The following is a 26,786-nucleotide window of genomic DNA, read 5'->3' as shown; positions in this document are numbered from 1 at the left end:
TCCAGGTTGGGAAAAGGGGGGATTGGGAGGTGGGGATCTATTTCTGGGAGGGCGGTTTGCGAGCTTGGGGGAGATGAGTGAGGGGTTTGGTTTGGAGTGGGGCTGCAACCTTCAGGTATTTGCAGGCGTGGGACTCTGCGATGAGGCTCTTCCCAGCCTTCCAGGTGGTGGGGGCAGTGCTGCTCATGGGAGGGGGTTGCGGAGGGGGGTCGTCCCAGCGATTTACAGGATGCATTTGGAGGAGGGTGTGGTATCCATGGAGGCAGTTAAGGCGAAGTGGGAGGGGGAGCTGGGGGCGGCTCAGTGGCGGGGGGGGGGGGGAGATTGTGGTGTGAGGTGCTGCAGAGGGTGAATGCCTCGACTTTGTAAGGCTGGGGCTGATCCAGCTGAGGGTGGTGTACAGGGCAAACCTTGCAAAGTCTAGCCGGCTGTTTGAAGGGGTGGAGAGTGTCTGTGAGTGATGTGGGGGGGTGGGGGGGGGGGGGGGGGGGGCCTGCGAACCATGTACATATGTTTTGGGCCTGCCCAAAACTGGAAAGGTTTTGGAGGGCGGGTTTCTGGGGGTTTTGGGGGTTCTGCATGTGAATATGGAGCCTGGTCCCCTCGAAGCCATTTGCAGGGTGTCGGACTGGCCAAAGCTGCAGGCGGGTGCGGGGGCAGACGGTTTAGCCTTAACCTTGGTGATTATTCGCAGGCGGGTCTTGATGGGGTGAAGGTCTGTACTCGACCCGGTGGGGGGACCTGCTAGAGTTTTTGACGCTGGGGAAAGTTAAATTTTCTGGGGTGGGGGTGGGGGTGGGGGGGAGCGGGGTGGGGGTGGGGGAACAGGGTGGGGGGGAGCAGGGTGGCAGTGGGGGGGGGAGCGGGGTGGTGGTGGGGGGAAGTGGGAGTGGGGGGAGCAGGGTGGCGGTGGGGGGGAGCGGGGTGGTGGTAGGGGGAGCAGGGGTGGGGGGAGGGGGGGTGGTGGTGGGGGGGAGCGGGGTGGCAGTGGGGGGGAGCGGGGTGGGGGAGGGGAGCGGGGTGGGGGGCAGCGGGGTGGTGGTGGGGGTGGTGGCAGTGGGGGGGAGCGGGGTGGCAGTGGGGGGGGAGCGGGGTGGTGGTGGGGGGGAGGGGGGTGGTGGTGGGGGGGAGCGGGGTGGCAGTGGGGGGGAGCGGGGTGGCAGTGGGGGGGAGCGGGGTGGCAGTGGGGGGGGGAGCGGGGTGGTGGTGGGGGGGAGCGGGGGTGGGGGGGAGCAGGGTGGCGGTGGGGGGAGCGGGGTGGCGGTGGGGTGGGGGGGAGGGTAATGGGTTCTACAAGTTGGGGTGCATGCAGGCACCATGGGTTGGGTGACTCATATATGGCTCTGCGGCCTGCGCGGAGCCCAATTTGGTCTTCTCCTGCGATGCTCCCGTCGCAACGAGATCGGCGCTGGCACAATGCGGTGTGAAAATTGCACCCGAAGTATTTATTACTCTAATACTGCAAAGTTGATAAAAACTGCTTTGCTTCAAGTTATTCCAATAATCTCTTCAATCCCTTCCCGGAACATTGAGTATTTGCTGCCAGATAATTTCTTTGCTGCCTCACAGTTGCCAGTGTAATGACACAAACCTCGGGTGTGTGCGTTACTGTGAGAGGAGTGTGTGTTGGTGTGACAGGGCGTGTGTGTTAGTGTGACAGGGTGTGTGTGTTGGTGTGACAGAGCGTGTGTGATAATGTGAGAGGCTGTGTGTATGTGTTGGTGTGACAGGGCATGTGTGATAATGTGAGAGGCTGTGTGTGTGCGTGTGGTGATGTGGCAGGGCGTGTGTGAGAGGCTGTGTGTGTGTCGGTATGACAGGGCGTGTGTGATAATGTGGGAGGCTGTGTGTGTGTTGGTGTGACAGGGCGTGTGTGATAATGTGAGAGGCTGTGTGTGTGTCGGTATGACAGGGCGTGTGTGATAATGTGAGAGGCTGTGTGTGTGCGTGTGGTGATGTGGCAGGGCGTGTGTGAGAGGCTGTGGGTGTGCGTGTGGTGATGTGGCAGGGCGTGTGTGAGAGGCTGTGGGTGTGCGTGTGGTGATGTGGCAGGGCGTGTGTGAGAGGCTGTGTGTGCGTGTGGTGATGTGGCAGGGCGTGTGTGAGAGGCTGTGTGTGTGCGTGTGGTGATGTGGCAGGGCGTGTGTGAGAGGCTGTGTGTGTGTGCGTGTGGTGATGTGGCAGGGCGTGTGTGAGAGGCTGTGTGTGTGTGTGTGGTGATGTGGCAGGGCGTGTGTGAGAGGCTGTGTGTGTGTGCGTGTGGTGATGTGGCAGGGCGTGTGTGAGAGGCTGTGTGTGTGTGCGTGTGGTGATGTGGCAGGGCGTGTGTGAGAGGCTGTGTGTGTTGGTGTGACAGAGGGAGCGATTCTCCAGCCTCGTTACGCTCTCACTCAAGCGAAATGTGGCCGGTGAATAGCGGCAGAGGCAGAAAACGAGAACTGCGCCAGGCCCCAAGCAGTTTGTGATGCAGCCGGCCCGCTCCCCTCGGTGAAATCAGGATCTCGCCGGAGCGTGGCCAATTATCACCACTTAAACCCTATTTCCATACAATTAACAAGAGCCTCCCCATGTCCAACAGCCTCCCGTCATTCAGCAGCCTCCCCAGCAAGTGCTCACACTGGCGCCGATTGGTACTCTTTTTGAAAACCGTAAACCTGGCGGAAGGGTTTCCGTGGGGAGCCGAGGAGGTGAGCAGCCATCTTTGCTCACAGGCAAAGAGCCCGGGCGCACTGGACTTGCCACCCCAGTGCTTCGTGGGGGGTGGGTGACCCTTGGCTGGGGGTGGTGGACCCTCCACAGGGGTGGGCCGCCACGGGAGGGTGGGGGGGGCAGGCGCTAGGGGGGACCGTGGTGGCAATCGCGCACGGCACCTTCATGCAAACCCATTAATCCCGTTCTGGGGGCAACTCCTGTCCCTGCCTGTTTGCCCCACCGACCACCCAAAACCCCACAGACTACTGAGACCTCTGGCCGTCTGGCTGAAGGCTATTGCTAGTGGGAATTGGCAATCGTGAGCACTTCACACAACCCAAGTGGATTCCCATGGGTGAGCGGGCCAGGTAGCATGTGGAGTCATTGCCTAGCATCCCAATCACACCTTGATGCCTGGACATTGTGCTTGAACCCTGCGGGAGGCAACACCACACACGCAACATCCGAACCCAGGGGATGGGACACAGCTCCGGGGGCATGTCCATGGCCGGAGGGTGGGTGAGTGCCACGGGGAGGGGGCATGTCTGGAGAGATGGGCCAAGGGTTTGGCGGTCGGGCCGCATTGCGGACAAAAGTGACAGAGGCATCATACTCGTTGTGCTCAAAAGTTTTTATTCAGTTTTACAATTCCCCCGACCCCCCCCCCCCCCCCCCCCCGATGATGCTGCCCCTCTCCCACCCCCAAACCCCTCACTCCCTACCTACCCCCAGCCCCTAGCTACGTCCCCTCTCCCCTCCCCCGGTGCCCTCAGTGATCGTCGATGTGCTTGGCCCTCCTTGCTCTACAACTACGTCTAGGTGGGTGACCCCGGGATGCATATCAGAGCTGGAGGCAGCCAGCTGCTTACCAAGTCCCGTGGCCTTTGGAGCGCCTGGTGAGCGTCCACTGGGGGCTCTGTGGCCAGAGGGCCTCATTTCACTTGTCGGCGACGCCCTGATCCGTGTGCTGACCCCGAGACGGAGCATCGTCAGTGGGGTGGAACTTGGTGGAGTTGGCGGCCAAAATGGGACCGATCTAGGTTGCCATCCAGCGCCCCTCCTCCCACTTGATGCCCATAGGGTCCTGGGGTTCATCGTGGGAAGGAGGGGCAGCTGTTCGAGCCCCGGCTGCCCCTGCATCATCTGACTCTGCCAGCCCTGTGGCTCCCCATGGTCTGCACCTCAGTCGATGCTCCTCATTGTTTGGGACATGCTCTGCAGCGTCTCAGCAATGCCCCCCTGCGACTGGGACATGCTCTGCAGTCTCAGCAATGCCCGCCTGTGACTGGGATATGCTCTGCAGTCTCAGCAATGCCCACCTGCGACTGGGACATGCTCTGCAGCGCCACAGCAATGCCCACCTGTGACTGGGACATGCTCTGCAGCCTCAGCAATGCCCACCTGCGACTGGGACATGCTCTGCAGCGTTTCAGCAATGCCCACCTGTGACTGGGACATGCTCTGCAGCCTCAGCAATGCCCACCTGCGACTGGGACATGCTCTGCAGCCTCAGCAATGCCCACCTGCGACTGGGACATGCTCTGGAGCCTCAGCAATGCCAGCCTGCGACTGGGATATGCTCTGGAGCCTCAGCAATGCCAGCCTGCGACTGGGATATGCTCTGGAGTGCCTCGGTCATTTCTATATGAGAGCGGGACATGTCCCACAGAACCTCATCAATGTCGGCCTGGTACTGAGTGATATCCCCCAGTGAGGCGGGCATTCTGCCAAGACATTCGGCCATGGCCATCACTGACTGCGCCACACTTTGTACACCTTCACTCATGGTGCCGATGTCGTGCACCAGTCACTCTCCTGCGATCGCCACCCGAGCAGTTTTGCCCTTGGTGCCACGCATTGCCAGCGACATCTCCTGCGTCCATGGTGCCTGTGTCTCCTCCAAGCGGCTAAGAATCTGCTGGATTGATGCTGACACCTCCCTCTGAATGTCCCAGCCACTCCTTAACGGCTCCATCAGTTCCGGGTTGACCTCTTCCACAGGGTCAGCATCAGGCTGGGACCCAGCTGGCTCCTGGGATCCAGCAGATCTCCGAATGCTGCCTGGCCTGGGGGTTCCTGCCTCCATTTGATGTACATCAGCAGCTGTGTGATGCTCACCAGATTGTGCCCCAGAAGCCTGTCCACTATCATTACCCACCGAGGTGCGTGTATCTGCGCTGGTGGAGGGTGGGGATCACAGCTGTGATGCGACTGTAACGGTGGCATCATGGGAGCTCTCCTCCGAGGTGGTCTCCTGGGAGGGTGGAGAAGGGGCCACCCTCCAAGATGGGGCGGCGCCGTCGGCTGGAGGACCTGCGGGAGAATTGACATGTGGTCAGCGGGAGGAATGAGTCAGTCTGTAAGGCAACAGCAACTGTCCACTGGGTAGGGGGGAGGAGGGGGGGGGGGGGAGGGGGGGGGCGGGGGGGGGGGGGGGGGGGGAGAGGGGGGGGGTTGTTGGTATAGGTTATTGACTTTTTTCCGGCAGTGGAGTGTATGTGTGTTAATGTGAGAGGTGTGTGATAATGTGAGAGGTGTGTGATAATGTGAGAGGTGTGTGATAATGTGAGAGGGTGTGTGATAATGTGAGAGGTGTGTGATAATGTGAGAGGGTGTGTGTGATAATGTGAGAGGTGTGTGATAATGTGAGAGGTGTGTGATAATGTGAGAGGGTGTGTGTGATAATGTGAGGTGTGTGTGATAATGTGAGAGGTGTGTGATAATGTGAGAGGTGTGTGATAATGTGAGAGGTGTGTGATAATGTGAGAGGTGTGTGATAATGTGAGAGGTGTGCGTGTCTGTGTGTTAATCTGAGAGGTGTGTGTGTGAGTTGTGACAGAGTGTGTGTGTATTGGTGTGAGAGGGTGTGTGTGATAATGTGAGGTGTGTGTGATAATGTGAGGTGTGTGTGATAATGTGAGGTGTGTGTGATAATGTGAGAGGTGTGCGCGTCTGTGTGTTAATCTGAGAGGTGTGTGTGTGAGTTGTGACAGAGTGTGTGTGTATTGGTGTGAGAGGGTGTGTGTGTGTTAATGAGAGAGGACCTTGACCATCCCCCCCCCCCCCCCAACCTTTATGAGCCCCCTTTCAAACCCGTCCTTTACACCCCCTCCACTCTTTATACCCCCTCAATCCTTCTTTCATGGGCATGGCTCCTCTTGGGTCCTGACCTTGGGCAGTGTCACGCTGGCACCCAGGCAACCTGGCACTTCTACCCAGGCACCCTGTAAGTGCCCCTGTCAGATTAGCAGTGCCGCCTGGGCACCTTGACAGTGCCCAGAGGGAGAATCAGGTTGCCACCCTGCCCTATCTGCCATCATCCAGTGGCCTCCAAAGGCCGAGGAAATGCCTCAGGTACCGTTCTGCCTGGTCCACGTTTGTCTGGACCAGTACTAAGCAGCGCCCTGGTCGAGGCCTTGTTGGGGAGGCCATTAGATCCTGGGCGCCTAATGGCGCATTTAAATATGCTGACCTGAATGTCACTCAGCATGGGCGCTGGTCACAAAGTCATGTGAGGTTCGGTTGAATCCCATGAGATGTCTCGAGCATGACAAATCTCGCGAGATTCAACGGCCTCCTTGCGACACAAAGCTGGGCACCAAGGGGCCAGTGAATCGTGCCCACCATGTTATTGTATGGATTAGCATGTAAAATTACTGTATGGATTAATGTGTTAGGTTGTTGTATGAATTAACATGTTGTGTCCCTGTATAAATTAATGTGCTGTGTTACTGTATGGATGAACATGTTGTGTCCCTGTATAGATTAATGTGTTGTGTTACTGTATGGATTGACATGTCAGATTACTGATTGGATTAATATGTCAGATAACTGTGTGGACTGATGTGTCATTTTGCTGGTTGGATTAACATGTCAGGTTTCAGAATTTATTAATGTGTCATAGAACATAGAACATTACAGCGCAGTACAGGCCCTTCGGCCCACGATGTTGCACCGTCCTGTGAAACCCTTCTAAAGTCCCTCAAGTCCCATGGTACTGTATGGATTAACATGTCAGGTTGCTGTAAAGATTAATATCTCAGGTTAATATATCGATTTATGTGCTGTGCTACTCGGTAGATTAACATGTCAGGTTACTTTATATATTGGTGTGCTGTGTTACCATGTAGATTAACATGCTATTTTACTGGTTTTGCTCAGTGGGTTAGACAGCTGGTTTGTGACGCAGAACAAGACCAGCAGCGCAGGTTCAATTCCCGTACCAGTTGAAAATTCTGAATTCTCCCTCCGTGTACCCGAACAGGTGCTGGAATATGGCGACTAGGGGCTTTTCACAGTAACTTCATATGTTTGACAATAAAAGATTATTATTATTACTTAATGGATTGATATGTTAGGTTACATAGAACATAGAACAGGAGAACACAGTACAGGCCGTTCGGCCCACAATGTTGTGCCGACCATTTATCCTAATCTAAGATCAACCTAACCTACACCCCTTCAATTTACTGCTGTCCATGACCAAGAGTTGTTTAATGTCCCTAACGACTCTGACACCACCACCTCCGCTGGCAGTACATTCCACGTAGCCACCACTTTCTGTGTAAAGAATCTACCCCTGACATCTCCCCTATACCTTCCTCCAATCATCTTAAAATGATGTCCCCTCATGACAACCATTTCCTCCCTGGGGAAAAGTCTCTGGCTATCCACTCTATCCATGCCTCTCATTACCTTGTACACCTCTATCAAGTCACCTCTCTTCCTTCTTCGCTCCAGTGAGAAAAGTCCTAGCTCCCTCAATCTTTCTTCATAAGACATGCCCTCCAGTCCAGGCTGCATCCTGGTAAATCTCCTCTGCACCCTCTCCAAAGCATCCACATCCTTCCTATAATGAGGCAACCAGAACTGGACACAATATTCCAAGTGTGGTCTAACCAGGGTTTTATAAAGCTGCGGCAAAACCTCACAGCTCTTAAACTCAATCCCCCTGTTAATGAAAGGCAACACACCATATGCTTTCTTAACAACCCTATCAACCTGGGTGGCACCTTTGAGGGATCTATGTACGTGGACCCCAAGATCCCTCTGTTCCTCCACACTTCCAAAAATCCTGCCTTTAACCCTATATTCAGCATTCAAATTCGACCTTCCAAAATATATCACTTCACATTTATCAAGGTTCAACTCCATCTTCCACTTCTCAGCCTAGCTCTGCATCCTGTCAATGTCCTGTTGTAACCTGCAATAGCCCTCGACACTATCTACAACTGCATGAATTAATGTGCCGTGTTTATGTATGGATTAACGTGTCAGGTTACTGTGTGGGTTAACATGTCAGGTTACTGTGTGGATTATCATGTCAATTTACCATGTGGATTAACATGTCAGGTTACTGCATGGATTAACATATTGTGGTCCTGTATGGGTTAATTTGACATGTTACTGAATGGGTTAACGTGTCATGCTACTGTATTGATGAATATGTCATGTTACTTTGTGGATTAACATGTCAGGCTACTGTATAGTTTAATGTTTCATGGTACTGCATTGATTAGCATTTCATGTTACAACATGCATTAATGTGTCAGTTTACTGCATGCATTAACATGCCATGTTACTGCAATGATTAATATGTCAGGTTACTGTGTGGATTAATGTGCCATGTTACTGCATGGATTAGCACGTCAAGTTACTCCGTTGATATACGTGTCATGTTACTGTGTGAATTAATGTGCTGTGTTACTGCATGGATTAACATGTCAGTTTGCTATGTGGATTAATGCATCTGGTTACTTTTTGCATGAACATAATTTGTTCCTGTATAGATTAACATGTCATGTTACTGTATGGATGATCATAGCATGGTACTCCATGGATTAATGAGCCAGGTTACTGCATGGATGAACCCGTCTGATTACTGTCTGGGTTAACATGTTATGTTACTGTATGGATCAACATATCAGGTTACTGTATGAATCAATGTGTTACTGCATGGATTAACATGTCAGTTTGCTATGTAGATTAATGCATCTGGTTACTGTTTGCATGAACGTAATTTGTTCCCGTATAGATTAACATGTCATGTTCCTGAATGGGCTAATGTGTCATACTACTATATGGAATAACATATCATGTTACTGTAAGGGTTAACATGTCAGATTACTGTATGGATTAATGTGGCATATTATCACATTGATTAACATTTCATGTTACTGTATAGATGAACATATCATGGTACTGCATGGATTAATGTGCCAGGTTACTGCATGGATGAACCTTTCTGATTACTGTATGGGTTAACATGTTGTGTTACTGTATGAATCAATGTGTCATGTTACTGTATGGGTTAACGTGTTATGTTACTTTGTGGATGAACCTGTTGTCCTGCTGTATGGATTAACATGTCAGATTACTGTATGGATTAACCCGTCTGCTTATTGTATGGGTTAACGTGGCATGTTACTATATTGATTACCTTGTTATGTTACTGCATTGATTAACATGTCAGGATATTGTATGGGTTAATGTGCCAGGTTATTCTATGGATTAATGTGTTGCATTACTGTATTGATTGACATAAAATCATAGAATCCCTACAATGCAGAAGGAGGCCATTTGGCCCATCAAGTCTGTATCAACCCTTGGAAAGAGAACCCTACCTAGGCCCGTGCCCCACCCTATCCCCATAACCCAGTAACCCCACCTAACCTTTAGGAGACTAAGGGGCAATTTAGCATGGCCAATTAATCTATCCTGCACATCTTTGCTCTAATGGGAGGGAACTGGAGCACCCGGATGAAACCCACAAGGACATGGGGAGAAAGTGCAAACTCCACACAGTCACCCGAGGCCAGAATTGAACCCGAGTCTCTGGCGCTGTGATGCAGCAGTGCTAACCACTGTGCCGCCATGCTGCCCATGTCGTGTTACTGTATTGATTAACGTTTCACGCAACTGTGTGAATTAACATTTCAGTTTACTATATTGGTTAACATGTCAGGTTACTGTATGGATTATCATGTCAGGTTACTCTATGGGTTAATATACAATGTTACTCTGTGGATTATTGTGTTGTGTTAACATATTGATTAACACGTCATGTTCCTGTAAAAGATTAGCCTGTCATGTCACTGTATGGATTAACATGTTAGTTACTGTATGGTTTTAAACTGTCATGTTGCTGTATGGATTAATGTGTCAAGTTACTTTACTGATTAACATGTCATGTTACTGTATGGATTAATGTATCAAGTTATGTAGGCGGCACGGTAGCACAGTAGTTAGCACTGTTGCTTCACAGCTCCAGGGTCCCAGGTTCGATTCCAGGCTTGGGTCACTATCTTTGCGGAGTCTGCATGTTCTTCCCGTATCTACGTGGGTTTCCTCCCACAGTCCAAAGATGTGCAGGTTAGGTGGATTGGCCATGATAAATTGCCCTTAATGTCCAAAAAGTTTAAGTGGAGTTACTGGGTTACGGGGATAGGGTGCAGCCTTAAGTAGGGTGCTCTTTCCTAACAGTGCAGACTCGATGGGCTGAATGGACTCCTTCTGCACTGTAAATTATATGATTCTATGATAGTGTATGGATTAATATACCATGTTACTCTATGGATTGTCGTGTTGTGTTAACATATGATTAACATGTCATGTATCTGTAAAAGATTAAACTGTCATGTTTCTGTATGGCCTAACATATTACGTACTGTATGGATTCATGTGTTAGGTTACTATGAATTAGCATGTCAGGTTACTTTACTGATTAACATGCTATGTTGCTGTATGGATTAATGTGTCAGGTTACTTTATTAATTAATATATCATGCTGTATGGATTATTCTATTGTCCTACTGTATGGATTACATGACATGTCACTGTATGGATGAATGTGTCATGTTTCTATATGGATTAACATGTCAGGTTACTGTACGGATGAAGGATCATGTTGCTGTATGGACAAACATGGCATGAATGAATGTGTCATGTTACTGCATGGATTAACTTGTCAGGTTACTGAATAGATTAGTATGTTATGTTACTGTATGGAGTAATGTGTCATATTACTTTATGGATTTTTGGATGATTTACTGGATGAATGAATATGTTGTGTTACTGTTTGGATTAATGTGTCAGTTTACTGCGTGGATTATTTTGTCAGTTTACTGTATGGATTGACGCATCATGTTATGGCATAGATGAACATGTCATGTTACTGGATGGATTAATGTGTTATGTTTCTGTATCAATTAATGTGTCATGTTACAGGATGGATTAACATGTCATGTTATTGTATGAATTAATGTGTCATATTACTGAATGGGCTAATGTGTCATGTTACTGGATGGATTAATGTGTCATGTTACTGCATAAATTAATATGTCATGTTACTGTACAGATTAACATGCCAGATTACTGTATGGATTAATAGTTTGTGTTACTGTATGGATCAACATGTCAGGTTAATGTACAAATTAATGTGTCAGGTTACTGTATGGGTTAACATGTCATGTTACTTTGTGGATTAATCTGTCATGTTACTGTATGGATTAATTTGTTGTGTTACTGTATAGATTAGTGTGTCATGCCACTGTGTGGGTTAACATGTCAGGTTACTTTGTGGAGTAGCATGTCAGTTTATTGTATGGATTAACATATAATATTACTATATGAATGGATGTGTTATGTTACTGTATGGATTAATGTGTCATGTTATTGTATGGAATAACATGTCATGTTACTTTGTGGATTAACCTGTCATGTTACTGTATGGATTAACTTGTTGTGTTACTGTATGGATTAATGTGTCATATTACTCTATGGGTTAATGTGTCAGGTTACTTTGTGGTGCAGCATGTCAGTTTACTGTATGGATTAACATGTAATATTACTATATGAATAGATGTGTTATGTTACTGTATGGATTAATGTGTCATGTTATTACATGGAATAACATGTCATGTTACTAGATGGATTAACATGCCATGTTACTGAATGGATTATTAACCTTTTGAGTTACTGGACAAATTAACATGCCATGTTACTGTATGAAGTAATGTGGCACGCTACCGGAAGGATTAATGTATTGTGTTACTGTATGGATTAATGAGTCATGTTAAGTATGGATTAAACAGTCAGATTCTTATGTAGATTAACATGTCATGTTACTATATGGCTAAACATGTTGTGTTACTCTATGGATTAACATGTCAAGTTACTTTGTGGGTTGGCATGTCAGTTACTGTATGGATTAACATGCAATGTTACTGTCTGGATGAATGTGTCATGTTACTGAATGGATTAATGTGTCATGTTATTGTATGAATTAATGTGTCATGTTACTGGATGGATTAACGTGCCATCTTTCTGCATGGATTAAATTTCATGTTACTTTACAGATTAACATGACAGATTACCGCATGGATTAACATGTCAGGTTACTGCATATATTAATGTATGTTACTGTTTCAATTAATTTGTCATGTCACGAGGTGGGTTAAATAGTCACATTACTTGATGGATTATTTTTTGAAAAATAGTTTTATCCAAATTTTCAAACGTTAACGTTTTAACCATTAAACATATCACACCCGTAACATTTACAAAATACAGACAACCCAAAATAAAACAAAACCCCAGGCCTGCCCCCCAACACCCCCACCCCCCTCCCCACCCCCTCCCCCCACCTTCCCCCCCCCCTCCCTCTAGCAGTTGGCGACAACCAGCTCTTCAAAATGCAATACAAAGAAACCCCGGGTGTGGAATCCCTCACTCACCCCCTCAGAGAAAATTTCACCTTCTCCAAATACAAGAGTTCCATTAGATCCCCAGCCATACTGAGGCACGGGGGGGGGGGGGGGGGGGGGGGGGGGAGAGAGAAGCTGACCTGCACCCTAACAGGACCTGCCTACAAGCGATCAACGAGGCGAAGGCTAAAACCCCTGCCCCCATCTGCAGCTCCGGCATGTCCGACACCCCGAATATGGCCCCCAGGGGACTGGGCCCTAAATCCACATGTAGAATTGCTGACATAGTGCTGAAGAACGACCCCCAAAACCTCTCCAACTTCGGGCAGGACCAGAACATGTGTATGTGATTGGCTGCGCTGGATAGATTAATGTGTCATGTTACTGGATGGATTAATCTGTCATGCTATTGAATGGACTAACGTGTCCTGTTACTGTATGGAATAATGTGGCATGACCTTGTATGGATTAACATATGTGTTTCTGTGTAGATAAATGTGTTGTGTTAATCTATGGAGCAACATGTCAGGTTCCTTTATGGATTAATGGGTTGTGTTACTGGATGAATTAACGTGTTATGCCACTGTATGGATTGACATGTCAGGTTACCGTGTGGAATAGTATGTCAGTTTACTGTATGAATTAATCTGTAATATTACTCCATGGATTAACTTGTTATGTTACTGTATGGGTGAAGGTGTCGTGTTACTTTATGGATTAAGGGATTAGGTCACTGTATGGATTAACATGTCATGTAATTGTATGGATTAATGTGCCATGTTACTGGATGGATTAATGTGTTGTGTTATTGTATGGTTTAATGTGTCATGTTACTCGATGGATTAACATGTGTTATTGCATGGATTAACGTGTTATGTTACTGTATTGATTAATGTGTCATGTTACTGTATAGATTAACATGTCAGCATAGATTAGGGCAGATTTAGGGCACCATGGTAGCACAGTGGTTAGCACAGTTTCTTCACAGCTCCAGGGTCCCAGGTTCAATTCCCGGCTTGTGTCGCTGTCTGTGCAGAGTCTGCACGTTCTCTCCCTGTCTGCGTGGGTTTCCTCCGGATGCTCCGGTTTCCTCCCACAGTCCAAAGATGTGCAGGTTGGGTGGATTGGCCATGCTAAAATGCCCTTAGCGACCAAAAAGGTTAAGTGGGGTTACTGGGTTACGGGGATAGGGTGGAGGCATGGGATTGACTAGGGTGCTCTTACCAAGGCCGGTGCAGACTCGATGGGCTGAATGACCTCTGTCTGCACTGTAAATTCTATGATCAACGTGTTATGTTACTGAATGTGTCATGTTATTGTAAGGATTAATGCATAATGTTACTGGATGGATAAATGTGTTGCATTGTTCTATAGATTAACATGTCCTGCTATTATTGTATGGATAACCACATTGTGTTACTATGTAAATTAGTATGTCAGGTTACTGCATGTATTAACTGGTTGTGTTACTGAATGAGTTAACGTGTCGTGTTACTGTAGGCATAAATGTGTCAGGTTAGTATCTGGATCAGTGTCAATGTTACTGTATGGATGAATATGTCCTGTTACTGTATGGATTAACGTGTAAGGTTACTTTATGGATTAATGTATTGTGTTACTTTATGGATTGGGACTTCCACTTCTATTTGTTTCTCTATTTACAGATGAAGAAAAGGAAAATAACCGAGCATCAAAACCGCATTCCACTCCAGCGACACTGCAGTGGTGAGTGAAGGAAGTCACTCTTCCATCTGTATCTTCAATGTTTACCGTTCCTCTTGCTCTTCCTTCCTCTTCCGCTCCTCAACCTTTCTCTCATTCCACGACTCCCTCACTCTTCCCACTTTATCATTAACGGTGGGGCGTGATTCAATGGAAAAGTCAATCCGGTTTTGGGCGGGTTGAGCGTGGTGTTTCTCAGTGGCTGCAGTGGACAGAAAAGCCCAACTATTCAACGGCACTTTGATATTTTTTTGGCCTCGGAGAACTTCTCTCTGCCAAAGCTGCACTTAATTTATTTCCTGTTGGGCTCACCACCTGGAAAGTCTCCTTGCAGTTCAGGGCGCCATTTTAGAAGGCTTCCCAAATGAAACCCCCCCCACTACCCCAGCCCCCCATCAGTGCACCACCCATCCCATTTATGGCTCCTTCTCCCCCCTAACCATGGGGAGGACCCCTGGAAGAATTCCTCACCTCCCCACTACCTCGTAAGGCTTGCCCTGACCCACTCTACCCAAGGGTCCCTAATGGCTGGGAGACCCCCCCCCCCCCCCCCCCCCCCCCCTCCTCCCACCCCAAGTGCCATTATGATTCATCCACGTTTGTGGAAACCAGTAGTAAACAGCGCCCTGGAGAGGCCTACCAGGCATGGTCGGTAGGCATGGTCGTTAGGCATGGTCGGTAGGCATGGTCGGTAGGCCTACCAGGCATGGTCGGTAGGTCCAGGAGTGTCAGGAGAATCCCAGGAATGCATATTTAATATACAGGTCTGGATCACGCCCAGTGACGGGGAGACCCAGATCTCGACGTCTTGCGAGATTTTGTTAAATCTCGCGATGCGCTTCGAGTGCTGCAAATCTGGCGAGAGATTTAACGGCCCAGTCCTGACACCATGTTGGGCGCGATGAGGCCACCGAATCACGCCCAATATTTCTATTCCACAAATCGTCCTGTGATTAGCAGCAACTCTGTGTGGTTTTTATACAAATACTAATGGCCTTTCTCTGGACTCTGAGCAATCTGAGTTTCTGTGTGTGAGCCACTTCTCATTGTTAGCTGAGTAGTTTAGATAACTTAGTTAGTAACCATCTTAATTTCTAAATGGTTTGCTGAGTCTGGAGCACAACTATTCGGAATGACTGGTTAATCTGCTTTATGTCCCAATTAGGCTGGAGGAGAACTATGAGATTGCAGAAGGTGTGTGCATCCCTCGCAGTGCTCTGTACATGCACTATCTGGATTTCTGTGAGAAGAATGACACACAGCCGGTCAATGCGGCAAGTTTTGGCAAGGTGAGCAGGGGATTGGTAACGGAGGGAGTAACCAGGGGATTGGTAACGGATAGAGTAAGTTGGCTCGGTAACGGAGGGAGTGAGCTGGCACAGTAACAGAGGGAGTGAGCTGGCTCAGTAACGGATGGAGTGAGCTGGCACAGTAACAGAGGGAGTGAGCTGGCTCGGGAACGGAGTGAGCTGGCTTGGTAACGGAGGGAGTGAGCTGGCTCGGTAACGGAGGGAGTGAGCTGGCTCAGTAACGCAGGGAGTGAGCTGGCACAGTAACGGAGGGAGTGAGCTGGCTCAGTAATGGAGGGAGTGAGCTGGCTCGGTAACGGAGGGAGTGAGCTGGCACAGTAACGGAGGGAGTGAGCTGGCACAGTAACGGAGGGAGTGAGCTGGCTCGGTAACGGAGGGAGTGAGCTGGCACAGTAACGGAGGGAGTGAGCTGGCACAGTAACGGAGGGAGTGAGCTGGCACAGTAACGGAGGGAGTGAGCTGGCTTGGTAACGGAGGGAGTGAGCTGGCACAGTAACGGAAGGAGTGAGCTGGCACAGTAACGGAGGGAGTGAGCTGGCACAGTAACGGAGGGAGTGAGCTGGCACAGTAACGGAGGGAGTGAGCTGGCACAGTAACGGAGAGAGTGAGCTGGCTCGGTAACGGAGGGAGTGAGCTGGCTCGGTAACGGAGGGAGTGAGCTGGCTTGGTAATGGAGGGAGTGAGCTGGCACAGTAACGGAGGGAGTGAGCTGGCACAGTAACGGAGGGAGTGAGCTGGCTCGGTAACGGAGGGAGTGAGCTGGCACAGTAACGGAGGGAGTGAGCTGGCTCAGTAACGGAGGGAGTGAGCTGTCTCTGTAACGGAGGGAGTGAACTGGCACAGTAACGGAGGGAGTGAGCTGGCACAGTAACGGAGGGAGTGAGCTGGCACGGTAACGGAGGGAGTGAGCTGGCACAGTAACGGAGGGAGTGAGCTGGCTCGGTAACGGAGGGAGTGAGCTGGCACAGTAACGGAGGGAGTGAGCTGGCACAGTAACCGAGGGAGTGAGCTGGTTAGTAACGGAGGGAGTGAGCTGGCTCGGTAACGGAGGGAGTGAGCTGGCTCGGTAACGGAGGGAGTGGGCTGGCACAGTAACGGAGGGAATGAGCTGGCACAGTAACGGAGGGAGTGAGCTGGCTCGGTAACGGAGGGAGTGAGCTGGCACAGTAACGGAGGGAGTGAGCTGGCTCGGTAACGGAGGGAGTGAGCTGGCACAGTAACGGAGGGAGTGAGCTGACACAGTAATGGAGGGAGTGAGCTGGCTCGGTAACGGAGGGAGTGAGCTGGCTCGGTAACGGAGTGAGCTGGCACGGTAACGGAGGGAGTGAGCTGGCACGGTAACGGAGGGAGTGAGCTGGCACAGTAACGGAGGGAGTGAGCTGGCACAGTAACGGAGGGAGTGAGCTGGCTCGGTAACGGAGGGAGTGAGCTGGCACAGTAATGGAGTGAGTGAGCTGGCACGGTAACGGAGGGAGTGAGCTGGCACAGTAACGGAGGGAGTGAGCTGGCACAGTAACGGAGGGAGTGAGTTGGCTCGGTAACGGAGGGAGTGAGCTGGCTCGGTAATGGAGGGAGTGAGCTTGCTCAGTAACAGAGGGAGTGAGCTGGCTCGGTAACGGAGGGAGTGAGCTGGCTCAGTAACGGAGGGAGTGAGCTGGCTCGGTAACGGAGGGAGTGAGCTGGCTCGGTAACGGAGGGAGGGAGCTGGCTCGGTAATGGAGGGACTGAGCTGGTACAGTAACGGAGGGAGTGAGCTGGCACAGTAACGGAGGGAGTGAGCTGGCTCGGTAACGGAGTGAGCTGGCTCGGTTACGGAGGGAGTGAGCTGGCTCGGTAACGGAGGGAGTGAGCTGGCTCAGTAACGGAGGGAGTGAGCTGGCTCAGTAACGGAGGGAGTGAGCTGGCACAGTAACGGAGGGAGTGAGCTGGCACAGTAACGGAGGGAGTGAGCTGGCACAGTAACGGAGGGAGTGAGCTGGCACAGTAACGGAGGGAGTGAGCTGGCTCGGTAACGGAGGGAGTGAGCTGGCACAGTAACAGAGAGAGTGAGCTGGCACAGTAACGGAGGGAGTGAGCTGGCTCGGTAACGGAGGGAGTGAGCTGGCTCGGTAACGGAGGGAATGAGCTGGCACAGTAACGGAGGGAGTGAGCTGGCACAGTAACGGAGGGAGTGCTGGCACAGTAACAGAGGGAGTAAGCTGGCACAGTTACGGAGTGAGCTGGCTCAGTAACGGAGGGAGTGAGCTGGCTCGGTAACGGAGGGAGTGAGCTGGCTCAGTAACGGAGGGAGTGAGCTGGCTCAGTAACGGAGGGAGTGAGCTGGCACAGTAATGGAGTGAGTGAGCTGGCTCGGTAACGGAGGGAGTGAGCTGGCACAGTAACGGAGGGAGTGAGCTGGCTCTGTAACGGAGGGAGTGAGCTGGCTCGGTAACGGAGGGAGTGAGCCGGCTCAGTAACGGAGGGAGTGAGCTGGCTCGGTAACGGAGGGAGTGAGCTGGCTCGGTAACGGAGGGAGTGAGCCGGCTCAGTAACGGAGGGAGTGAGCTGGCTCTGTAACGGAGGGAGTGAGCTGGCTCGGTAACGGAGGGAGTGAGCCGGCTCAGTAACGGAGGGAGTGAGCTGGCTCGGTAACGGAGGGAGTGAGCTGGCTCGGTAACGGAGGCAGTGAGCTGGCACAGTAACGGAGGGAGTGAGCTGGCACAGTAACGGAGGGAGTGAGCTGGCTCAGTAACGGAGAGAGTGAGCTGGTACAGTAACGGAGGGAGTGAGCTGGCACAGTAACGGAGGGAGTGAGCTGGCTCAGTAACGGAGGGAGTGAGCTGGCTCAGTAACGGAGAGAGTGAGCTGGCTCAGTAACGGAGGGAGTGAGCTGGCACAGTAACAGAGGGAGTGAGCTGGCACAGTAACGGAGGGAGTGAGCTGGCTCGGTAACGGAGGGAGGTGGCTCGGTAACGGAGGGAGTGAGCTGGCTCAGTAATGGAGTGAGTGAGCTGGCACAGTAACGGAGTGAGCTGGCTCGGTAACGGAGGGAGGTGGCTCGGTAACGGAGGGAGTGAGCTGGCACAGTAACGGAGGGAGTGAGCTTGCTCGGTAACGGAGTGAGCTGGCTTGGTAACGGAGGGAGTGAGCTGGCTCGGTAGCGGAGGGAGTGAGCTGGCACAGTAACGGAGGGAGTGAGCTGGCTCAGTAACGGAGGCAGTGAGCTGGCTCAGTAACGGAGGGAGTGAGCTGGCACAGTAACGGAGGGAGTGAGCTGGCTCGGTAACGGAGGGAGTAAGCTGGCACGGTAACGGAGGGAGTGAGGTGGCTCGGTAACGGAGGGAGTGAGCTGGTTCGGTAACGGAGGGAGTGAGCTTGCCCGGTAACAGAGGGAGTGAGCTGGCACAGTAACGGAGGGAGTGAGCTGGCTCGGTAACGGAGGGAGTGATCTATTTCAGTAACCGAGGGAGTGAGCTGGCTCAGTAACGGAGGGAGTGAGCTGGCTCGGTAACAAAGGGAGTGAGCTGGCCCTGTAACGGAGGGAGTGAGCTGGCTCGGTAACAAAGGGAGTGAGCTGTCTCGGTAACCGAGGGAGTGAACTGTCTCAATAACTGAGAGAGTGAGCTGTCTGAGTAACCGGGAGAGAGCTGACTGGGTAACCGTGATTGAGCTGACTCCCGGGAATGAGCTGACTCGGTAATAGGGAGTGAGTTGACTCGGTAACCGGGTGTGAGCTGACTCTCGGGAGTGAGCTGACTCGGTAACCGGGAGTGACCTGACACTCGGGAGTGAGCTGACTCGGTAACCGGGAGTGAGCTGACTCTCGGGAGTGAGCTGACTCGGTAACCGGGAGTGAACTGACTCATTAACCGGGAGTGCGCTGACTCGGTAACCGGGAGTGAACTGACTCGGTAACCGGGAGTGAGCTGACACGGTAACTGAGAGTGAGCTGACTCAATAACAGGGAGTGAACTGACTCGGTAGCCGGGAGTGAGCTGACTCGGTAACCGGGAGTGAGATGACTCGGTAACCGGGAGTTAGCTGACTCCCGGGAGTGAGCTGACTCGGTAACCGGGAGTGAGCTGACATGGTAACTGGGAGTGAGCTGACTCGGTAACAGGGAGTGAACTGACTCGGTAACCGGGAGTGAGCTGACCCGGTAACTGGGAGTGAGCTGACTCGGTAACCGGGAGTGAGCTGACTCGGTAAACTGCAGTGAGCTGACACGGTAACTGAGAGTGAGCTGACACGGTAACTGAGATTGAGCTGACACGGTAACTGAGATTGAGCTGACTCGGTAACTGAGATTGAGCTGACTTGGTAACTGAGATTGAGCTGACACGGTAACTGAGATTGAGCTGACTTGGTAACTGAGATTGAGCTGACTCGGTAACTGAGATTGAGCTGACTCGGTAACTGAGATTGAGCTGACTCGGTAACTGAGATTGAGCTGACTTGGTAACTGAGATTGAGCTGACTCGGTAACTGAGATTGAACTGACTCGGTAACTGAGATTGAGCTGACTCGGTAACTGAATGTGAGCTGACTCGGTAACTGAATGTGAGCTGACTCGGTAACTGAGATTGAGCTGACATGGTAACTGAGATTGAGCTGACTCGGTAACTGAGATTGAGCTGACTTGGTAACTGAGATTGAGCTGACACGGTAACTGAGATTGAGCTGACTCGATAACTGAGATTGAGCTGACTCGGTAACTGAGATTGAGCTGACTCGGTAACTGAGATTGAGCTGACTTGGTAACTGAGATTGAGCTGACACGGTAACTGAGATTGAGCTGACTCGGTAACTGAGATTGAGTTGACTCGGTAACTGAGATTGAGCTGACTCGGTAACTGAGATTGAGCTGACACGGTAACTGAGATTGAGCTGACTCGGTAACTGAGATTGAGCTGACTTGGTAACTGAGATTGAGCTGACACGGTAACTGAGATTGAGCTGACTCGGTAACTGAGATTGAGCTGACTTGGTAACTGAGATTGAGCTGACTCGGTAACTGAGATTGAGCTGACTCGGTAACTGAATGTGAGCTGACACGGTAACTGAGATTGAGCTGACTTGGTAACTGAATGTGAGCTGACACGGTAACTGAGATTGAGCTGACTTGGTAACTGAGATTGAGCTGACTCGGTAACTGAGATTGAGCTGACTCGGTAACTGAATGTGAGCTGACACGGTAACTGAGATTGAGCTGACACGGTAACTGAGATTGAGCTGACTCGGTAACTGAGATTGAGCTGACTCGGTAACTGAGATTGAGCTGACTCGGTAACTGAGATTGAGCTGACTCGGTAACTGAGATTGAGCTGACACGGTAACTGAGATTGAGCTGACTCGGTAACTGAGATTGAGCTGACTTGGTAACTGAGATTGAGCTGACACGGTAACTGAGATTGAGCTGACTCGGTAACTGAGATTGAGCTGACTCGGTAACTGAGATTGAACTGACTCGGTAACTGAGATTGAGCTGACTCAGTAACTGAGATTGAGCTGACTCGGTAACTGAGATTGAGCTGACTCGGTAACTGAGATTGAGCTGACTAGGTAACTGAGATTGAGCTGACACGGTAACTGAGATTGAGCTGACTCGGTAACTGAGATTGAGCTGACTCGGTAACTGAGATTGAGGTGACTCGGTAACTGAGATTGAGCTGACTCGGTAACTGAGATTGAGCTGACTCGGTAACTGAATGTGAGCTGACACGGTAACTGAGATTGAGCTGACTTGGTAACTGAGATTGAGCTGACTCGGTAACTGAGATTGAGCTGACTCGGTAACTGAATGTGAGCTGACACGGTAACTGAGATTGAGCTGACACGGTAACTGAGATTGAGCTGACTTGGTAACTGAGATTGAGCTGACTCGGTAACTGAGATTGAGCTGACTCGGTAACTGAGATTGAGCTGACTCGGTAACTGAGAGTGAGCTGACACGGTAACTGAGATTGAGCTGACTCGGTAACTGGGATTGAGCTGACACGGTAACTGAGATTGAGCTGACTCGGTAACTGAGATTGAGCTGACTCGGTAACTGAGATTGAGCTGACTCGGTAACTGGGATTGAGCTGACACGGTAACTGAGATTGAGCTGACACGGTAACTGAGATTGAGCTGACTCGGTAACTGAGATTGAGCTGACTCGGTAACTGAATGTGAGCTGACTCGGTAACTGAGATTGAGCTGACTCGGTAACTGAGATTGAGCTGACTCGGTAACTGAGATTGAGCTGACTCGGTAACTGAGATTGAGCTGACTCGGTAACTGAGATTGAGCTGACTCGGTAACTGGGATTGAGCTGACTCGGTAACTGAGATTGAGCTGACTCGGTAACTGTGCTCTGAGGTTTTGCCAACCTCGCGCGATGACTGTGAGCTGTGTCCAGCGCCGCCTCAGATTGGGGGGAGGGAGCTGTCCCACTGGCCTGGGGGCTTCGGAGGGGGCTGGGGGGACTGGTGGGGGTAGTCCGGGGGTGGCAAGGGGGTTACAGGGGGCCATTATCTGGCAGGCCGGGTCCACGCGTGGTCGGCACGATGTTGTGCGTCGCGACCGCTGCAGGTCGCCGCCGTGCGCATGCGTGGCCACAGATGCGGCAATTTTCCGGCTGTACCTGCTGGGAATGCCAGGGCCTTTACTAGGCCCCCTCACTGGATGAAGCATCGGTGCGGGGACGGCGCCGACTTTTCCGTCGTAAGACTAGACACATGCTCCGGTCATAGCCTCAAAATCGGAGAATCCAGCCCTAAGTGTTGATGCCAGGGCAGGATATGTGGACTTCCACGACAGCAAAATGGCACCGCACCTGGATCTATTCAGCGACTGTTAAGGGGCTAGCACTGGCGATACATGGGATACAATCGATTCCAATGGGAAACAGTACTGGATTCACCAGATACCCGATTGACACTCAGGAGGCTGACAAGCTGCAGCCACATATTCACACTTCTCTTCCCACACACACCATCCCAGCCAACAAGATGGCTCTGGTTGTGCTGGAGCGGGCCCATCCCATTGATGGGTTGGCTGGGGCCAGTGCACCTGGGGGGTGGCCATACGACCCGTGGCCCTAAGTTCACAGTGGGCAGTCAGTGGTACGCACAGTTGCATGGCTGCCTTGCCGGCTGCATCAATGGTGTTCTGTGCCGGGTCCACCCTGACCCCACAGCCCACCTCCTGGCCACCACCCGCTACTTCCCCCGGCCCTGGCAGAAGCATGCGGCCAGCAGCACAACCGTCAGGAAACTATGGCGATGTTGGACACCGTCCGTTCCCCCTCTCGCTCCCTCATCAGCCACAGCGCCAGTTTCACGATTTTTAAAAGTGGTGAACCTCGCTGTTGATAATTCGGCCCATTGTTGGCGGAGGATCGCGGAAGCCCCGGAGAATACCGGGTCAGTCCGGCTAATGATATAACAATGGTGTTTACTGTACGAGTGTTCCAGAACACATTGACACCACTGTCGAGGCGACAGAGAATTGCGATTTGGCGTAAAACCAGCCAGCCATGATTTTGGCTTCGAAACCGATTCTCTGCCCAATTGCGTTTCCCAATTCCAGCACTGGCCAACGGAGAATTGCGCCCAAGACATTTAAATAGAGCAATGAATTCTGCCGACTCTCTCAACTCAGAGAGATACAGCCCGATTATCAACAAGGGGAACTCTTACTCCCTGTTAGTGCTTTCTCTCTCATTGTTACTACCTTGGAATCTATGTCAATCTCTTATCCCTCTGCCTCACTCTCTCTGTCTCATCGTCTTGTTCTCTCACTCTCAGTTTCATTCTCTCGTTCTGTCTCTCTCACTTTCGCTGTAACTCTGCCTGCCTATCTCTTTCTCTCTCTTTCTTTCTCCGTCTGTGATTCTCTGATTGTGTGTGCCTCCTTTCCTGCGTGATACACTCTTTATCTGTGATTGTGTCTCTCTGTCAGTCTCTGATTGTGATTCTGTAATTCTCAATAGTTCTCTGTGCCTGTCTGTTTGTCTCTCTCATGCTTTGACTGCCCGCATGGCTCTTTCTGTAATTCTCTGTCTCTCTCACTTTCTTTGTGACATGGATTCTTGTTCAAACCCAATTGTTAAGGAAACCACAAATTTTGTAAGAAATATATTTCCAGCCTGCTTTATTATTGACTTTTGACAGTTTTCTCAGGCTAAATCAATGAAAGGGAGCCCGTATCTGCCGAATGTTTCAAAATTTAAATTACATTAATTTCAGAGCAACACTTCTTTAAACAAAGGTGGAATCCCAGATCATAAAGCAAAGTGGATGATTGCACGATTGGGTTTATGGACTAATTTTAAATCTGTAATATGGCGAGGCTGTCGATATAACAACCTTTATTGCCACAAGTAGGTTTACATTCACACTGCAATGAAGTGACTGTGAAAACCCTCTAGTCGTCACACTCCGGCGCCTGTTTGGGTCTACAGGGGGAGAATTCAGAATGTCCAAATTACCTAACAGCACGTCTTTCGGGACTATTGGGAGGAAACCAGAGCACCCGGAGGAAAGCCACACAGACTCAGGGAGAACGTGCAGACTCCACACAGACAGTGACCAAGCCGGGAATCGAACCTGGGACCCTAGAGCTGTGAAGCAACAGTGCTAACCACTATGCTACCCTGCTAACCCACCTGCTTAAAGTCCCAGAACAGATCTCCCGAGGGTAACATCCATAACTGACTCTCACATCCAGCACACTTCACTTACTAAAACTAGGCAACTCCTGACTTGAAAATGTCTATGAGAGAATTCTGATGGTTCAGTTTGGATGGTCATACCCGCTGCAGAAGGGAATTTACAATTTAAGCCTCTCCAGAAGAAGCAGCAACCAGAATCCAGGGATTCTGGATGCGAGAGAAAGTTCTTTGTCTGCAAACTTGGCCAGTGTAGGTTGTGTTTTCCCACAGCTTTGGGAAGTTCACTAAGACTGTACATGGGGATCTTAAAGGATAGGGGGAGGGATTAATGTGCAATTAAAGAGGCAGTCGAAGGCACTGATGTTCTGGAATGTTAGATCAGTAGCTGGAACAGCAGGGGTGTCCTTTAGCCAAGCTCCATTGAATTTGTACAAAAAGCGAGGACTGTCTCTGTGTCTGCTCATTTATCACACAGCCGGGCAAACTCCAGCAACCTTCAAGCTCCCATGTCCTGTTTGTAAAACTTTCAGCAACGAAATTAAAACGAGATGCACTGCCAGTTCTGAGCAAACTCGCTTTTCACTAGGGAACATTTCCACCCGAACCATTTCCCAGAGAATCTGTTTCGCTGCTTTACATGGATATTATTACATTCCACTGTAAACGGGGTCTCCCTCTCTCTCTCTCTCCCTCTCCCTCACTCACGCAATATAATTTCAAGCCTTTGTTCCACCAGGATAGCCCTGATTTACATAAATTTACATAAGTGAAATTATTCCTGGAGTAAGTTTACTTGTGGAAAATATGCAAATAAGCAATATCCCTTTTAATCTCCCAGCATGTAATTACTGAGAGGTTTCAGCATTTCAGCCCAGATTTTTCACTATGGGAATAAGAAACTTTCTCACAGCCTAATATGTGGAGAGTGACAGAAAAATATATACAGGTGCAAGAAGCTTTTTTTTTTCTAATAGAAAATATCTACAGACACTTGCAAATTGAAATCGAGATAGAAGATACTGGAAACAGTTTGCAGGTCAGGGAGGTTCCATGGAGAGATTGGAGAAGTTAATGTGTCCAGTGTGGATCTTTGTCGCTGTGTTAGATTCCCTCGGAGGCATCCAACTGTCAGGACGTATTTACTCTTACTCGTTCATGGGATGTGGGTGTCACAGCCCATCCCTAATTGCCCCTTGAGAAGGTAGTGAGCTGCCTCCTTGAACCGCGGCAGTCCACGTGGTGTAGGTACACCCAATGTGCTGTTAGGGAGGGAGTTTCAGGATTCTGACCCAGCAGCAGTGAAGACTAGTTTGGTTTCAGCCTCGCACAGATTGTCCCGCCCTATCCCTGTAACCCCAGGGATGGGGAGGGGGGTACAAGTGAATGTAGTGTTTCTGGATGATGTCACTGAGGTGCAGCATGTAGATATGGAAATAGGGGGAGCCAAATTTCAGTCAGGATGGGATTCTCTGGCCTCCCAGCCGCATGTTTCTCGGCGACAGTTGGCGGTGCACTAACGGAAAGTATGGACAGAATTTAATGCCCTCCTCTACAGCGAGTTTGGTGACAGGGGGCATTTTATCGGGCAGGAGGGTGGCAGGTGCGATCCCCACCAACTTCCCTGGACGTTCACTGGCGGTGGGATTGTCTGCCACGCCACCGGGAAACCCGCAGGCGGGGCTGCGCTGGCAGCGAGACCAGAAAATCCCACCGCCAGCAAACGGCCAGAGAATTCCAGCCTCGATCTCCTGGAGGACTGATGCTGAGATTCCACGTAAAACGTAATCCGGGGCAAAGCAGAATTAGAGACTCCCAGCACACCTCAGTCACTATTTTAAAGTCAGAAAATCCGGCCTTATTTGAATATTTCCAACCCAAATTCCATGTCCATATTTGTAATGGAACAGACAATGTAAACAAGTCACACTGTAATGACCATCTGCCTATCATTAACGATCCCATCGCTGGTGGGAGGTTGTAATTGCAATATGACTCATTTACATAGGTCGGGTGGTATATGATGGAGGTGATGGGTTCGTGCCTGCTGGCTGGATAACCGGTGAGAGCCCTGCTTTTTGTGAAGGCCCATTAAATTCAGTGCCAGCGAGGCATTAACCGGACATCAGTGTGCCTTCCTTGTGTCCAAGGACCCCAGGGGTGAAAGTCTTGCCCACTGAAAACCGCCGGCCACTCAGAGTTGCTACACCCGGCTGAGGGCTAGGATACAGGCACATGTGAGCAAAAGTGGGAGGGTCGCAGGATTGGGGTTGCTGCGGGGTTTCTTAGCAGCAAGGGCCCCCCCTTCCTGATGCTGGGTCCCTTTGATGAGACACCGATTGCCTGACAGCGGGGGACTTCCCCAGGTGCCCACAAGCAACCATGTCAGATTTTGCTTTTCGGGATTCTTGCATGATGAGTTTCCCACCCTCTGCTAGTTGAATTCCAGGGATGGTAAGTGGGCGTTAATTCCCCACTGAACGGTCTTGGTTTGGGAAGGCCATCCACAGACTCAATGGGGTGAAGGTGGGAAGTTGGTGGGGATCGCACCAGCCACCATCCCGCCTGATTAAATGCCCCCTGTCACCAACTTGCTAAAGCAGAGGGTGTTAAATTCTGCCCATAATTTCTGTTATAAATATTGTCTTGGTGGGCGGGTGACATAGTGGCACAGTGGTTAGCACTTCTGTCTCACAGCACCAGGGACCAGAGTCTGATTCTGACCTC

General features: G+C 50.5%; 1 protein-coding gene across 3 annotated transcripts in view; it reads left to right on the top strand.

Annotated features, from left to right (window-relative positions):
• rfx4 (regulatory factor X, 4) overlaps positions 1-26,786 on the top strand; it is a 146,657-nt gene that overhangs the window by 19,275 nt on the left and 100,596 nt on the right. For all 3 annotated transcript variants that reach the window (XM_038781178.1, XM_038781179.1, XM_038781177.1), the window contains 2 exons: positions 14,060-14,120; positions 15,283-15,406. In XM_038781178.1, the coding sequence (XP_038637106.1) occupies positions 14,060-14,120; positions 15,283-15,406 (185 nt within the window). The remainder of the gene's footprint in view (positions 1-14,059; positions 14,121-15,282; positions 15,407-26,786) is intronic.

Source organism: Scyliorhinus canicula, chromosome 20, assembly GCF_902713615.1.
Source record: "Scyliorhinus canicula chromosome 20, sScyCan1.1, whole genome shotgun sequence".
Taxonomy (NCBI): Eukaryota; Metazoa; Chordata; class Chondrichthyes; order Carcharhiniformes; family Scyliorhinidae; genus Scyliorhinus; species Scyliorhinus canicula.
Note: the sequence above shows the minus strand (reverse complement) of the source record. Positions and strands in the feature narration are given on the sequence as shown.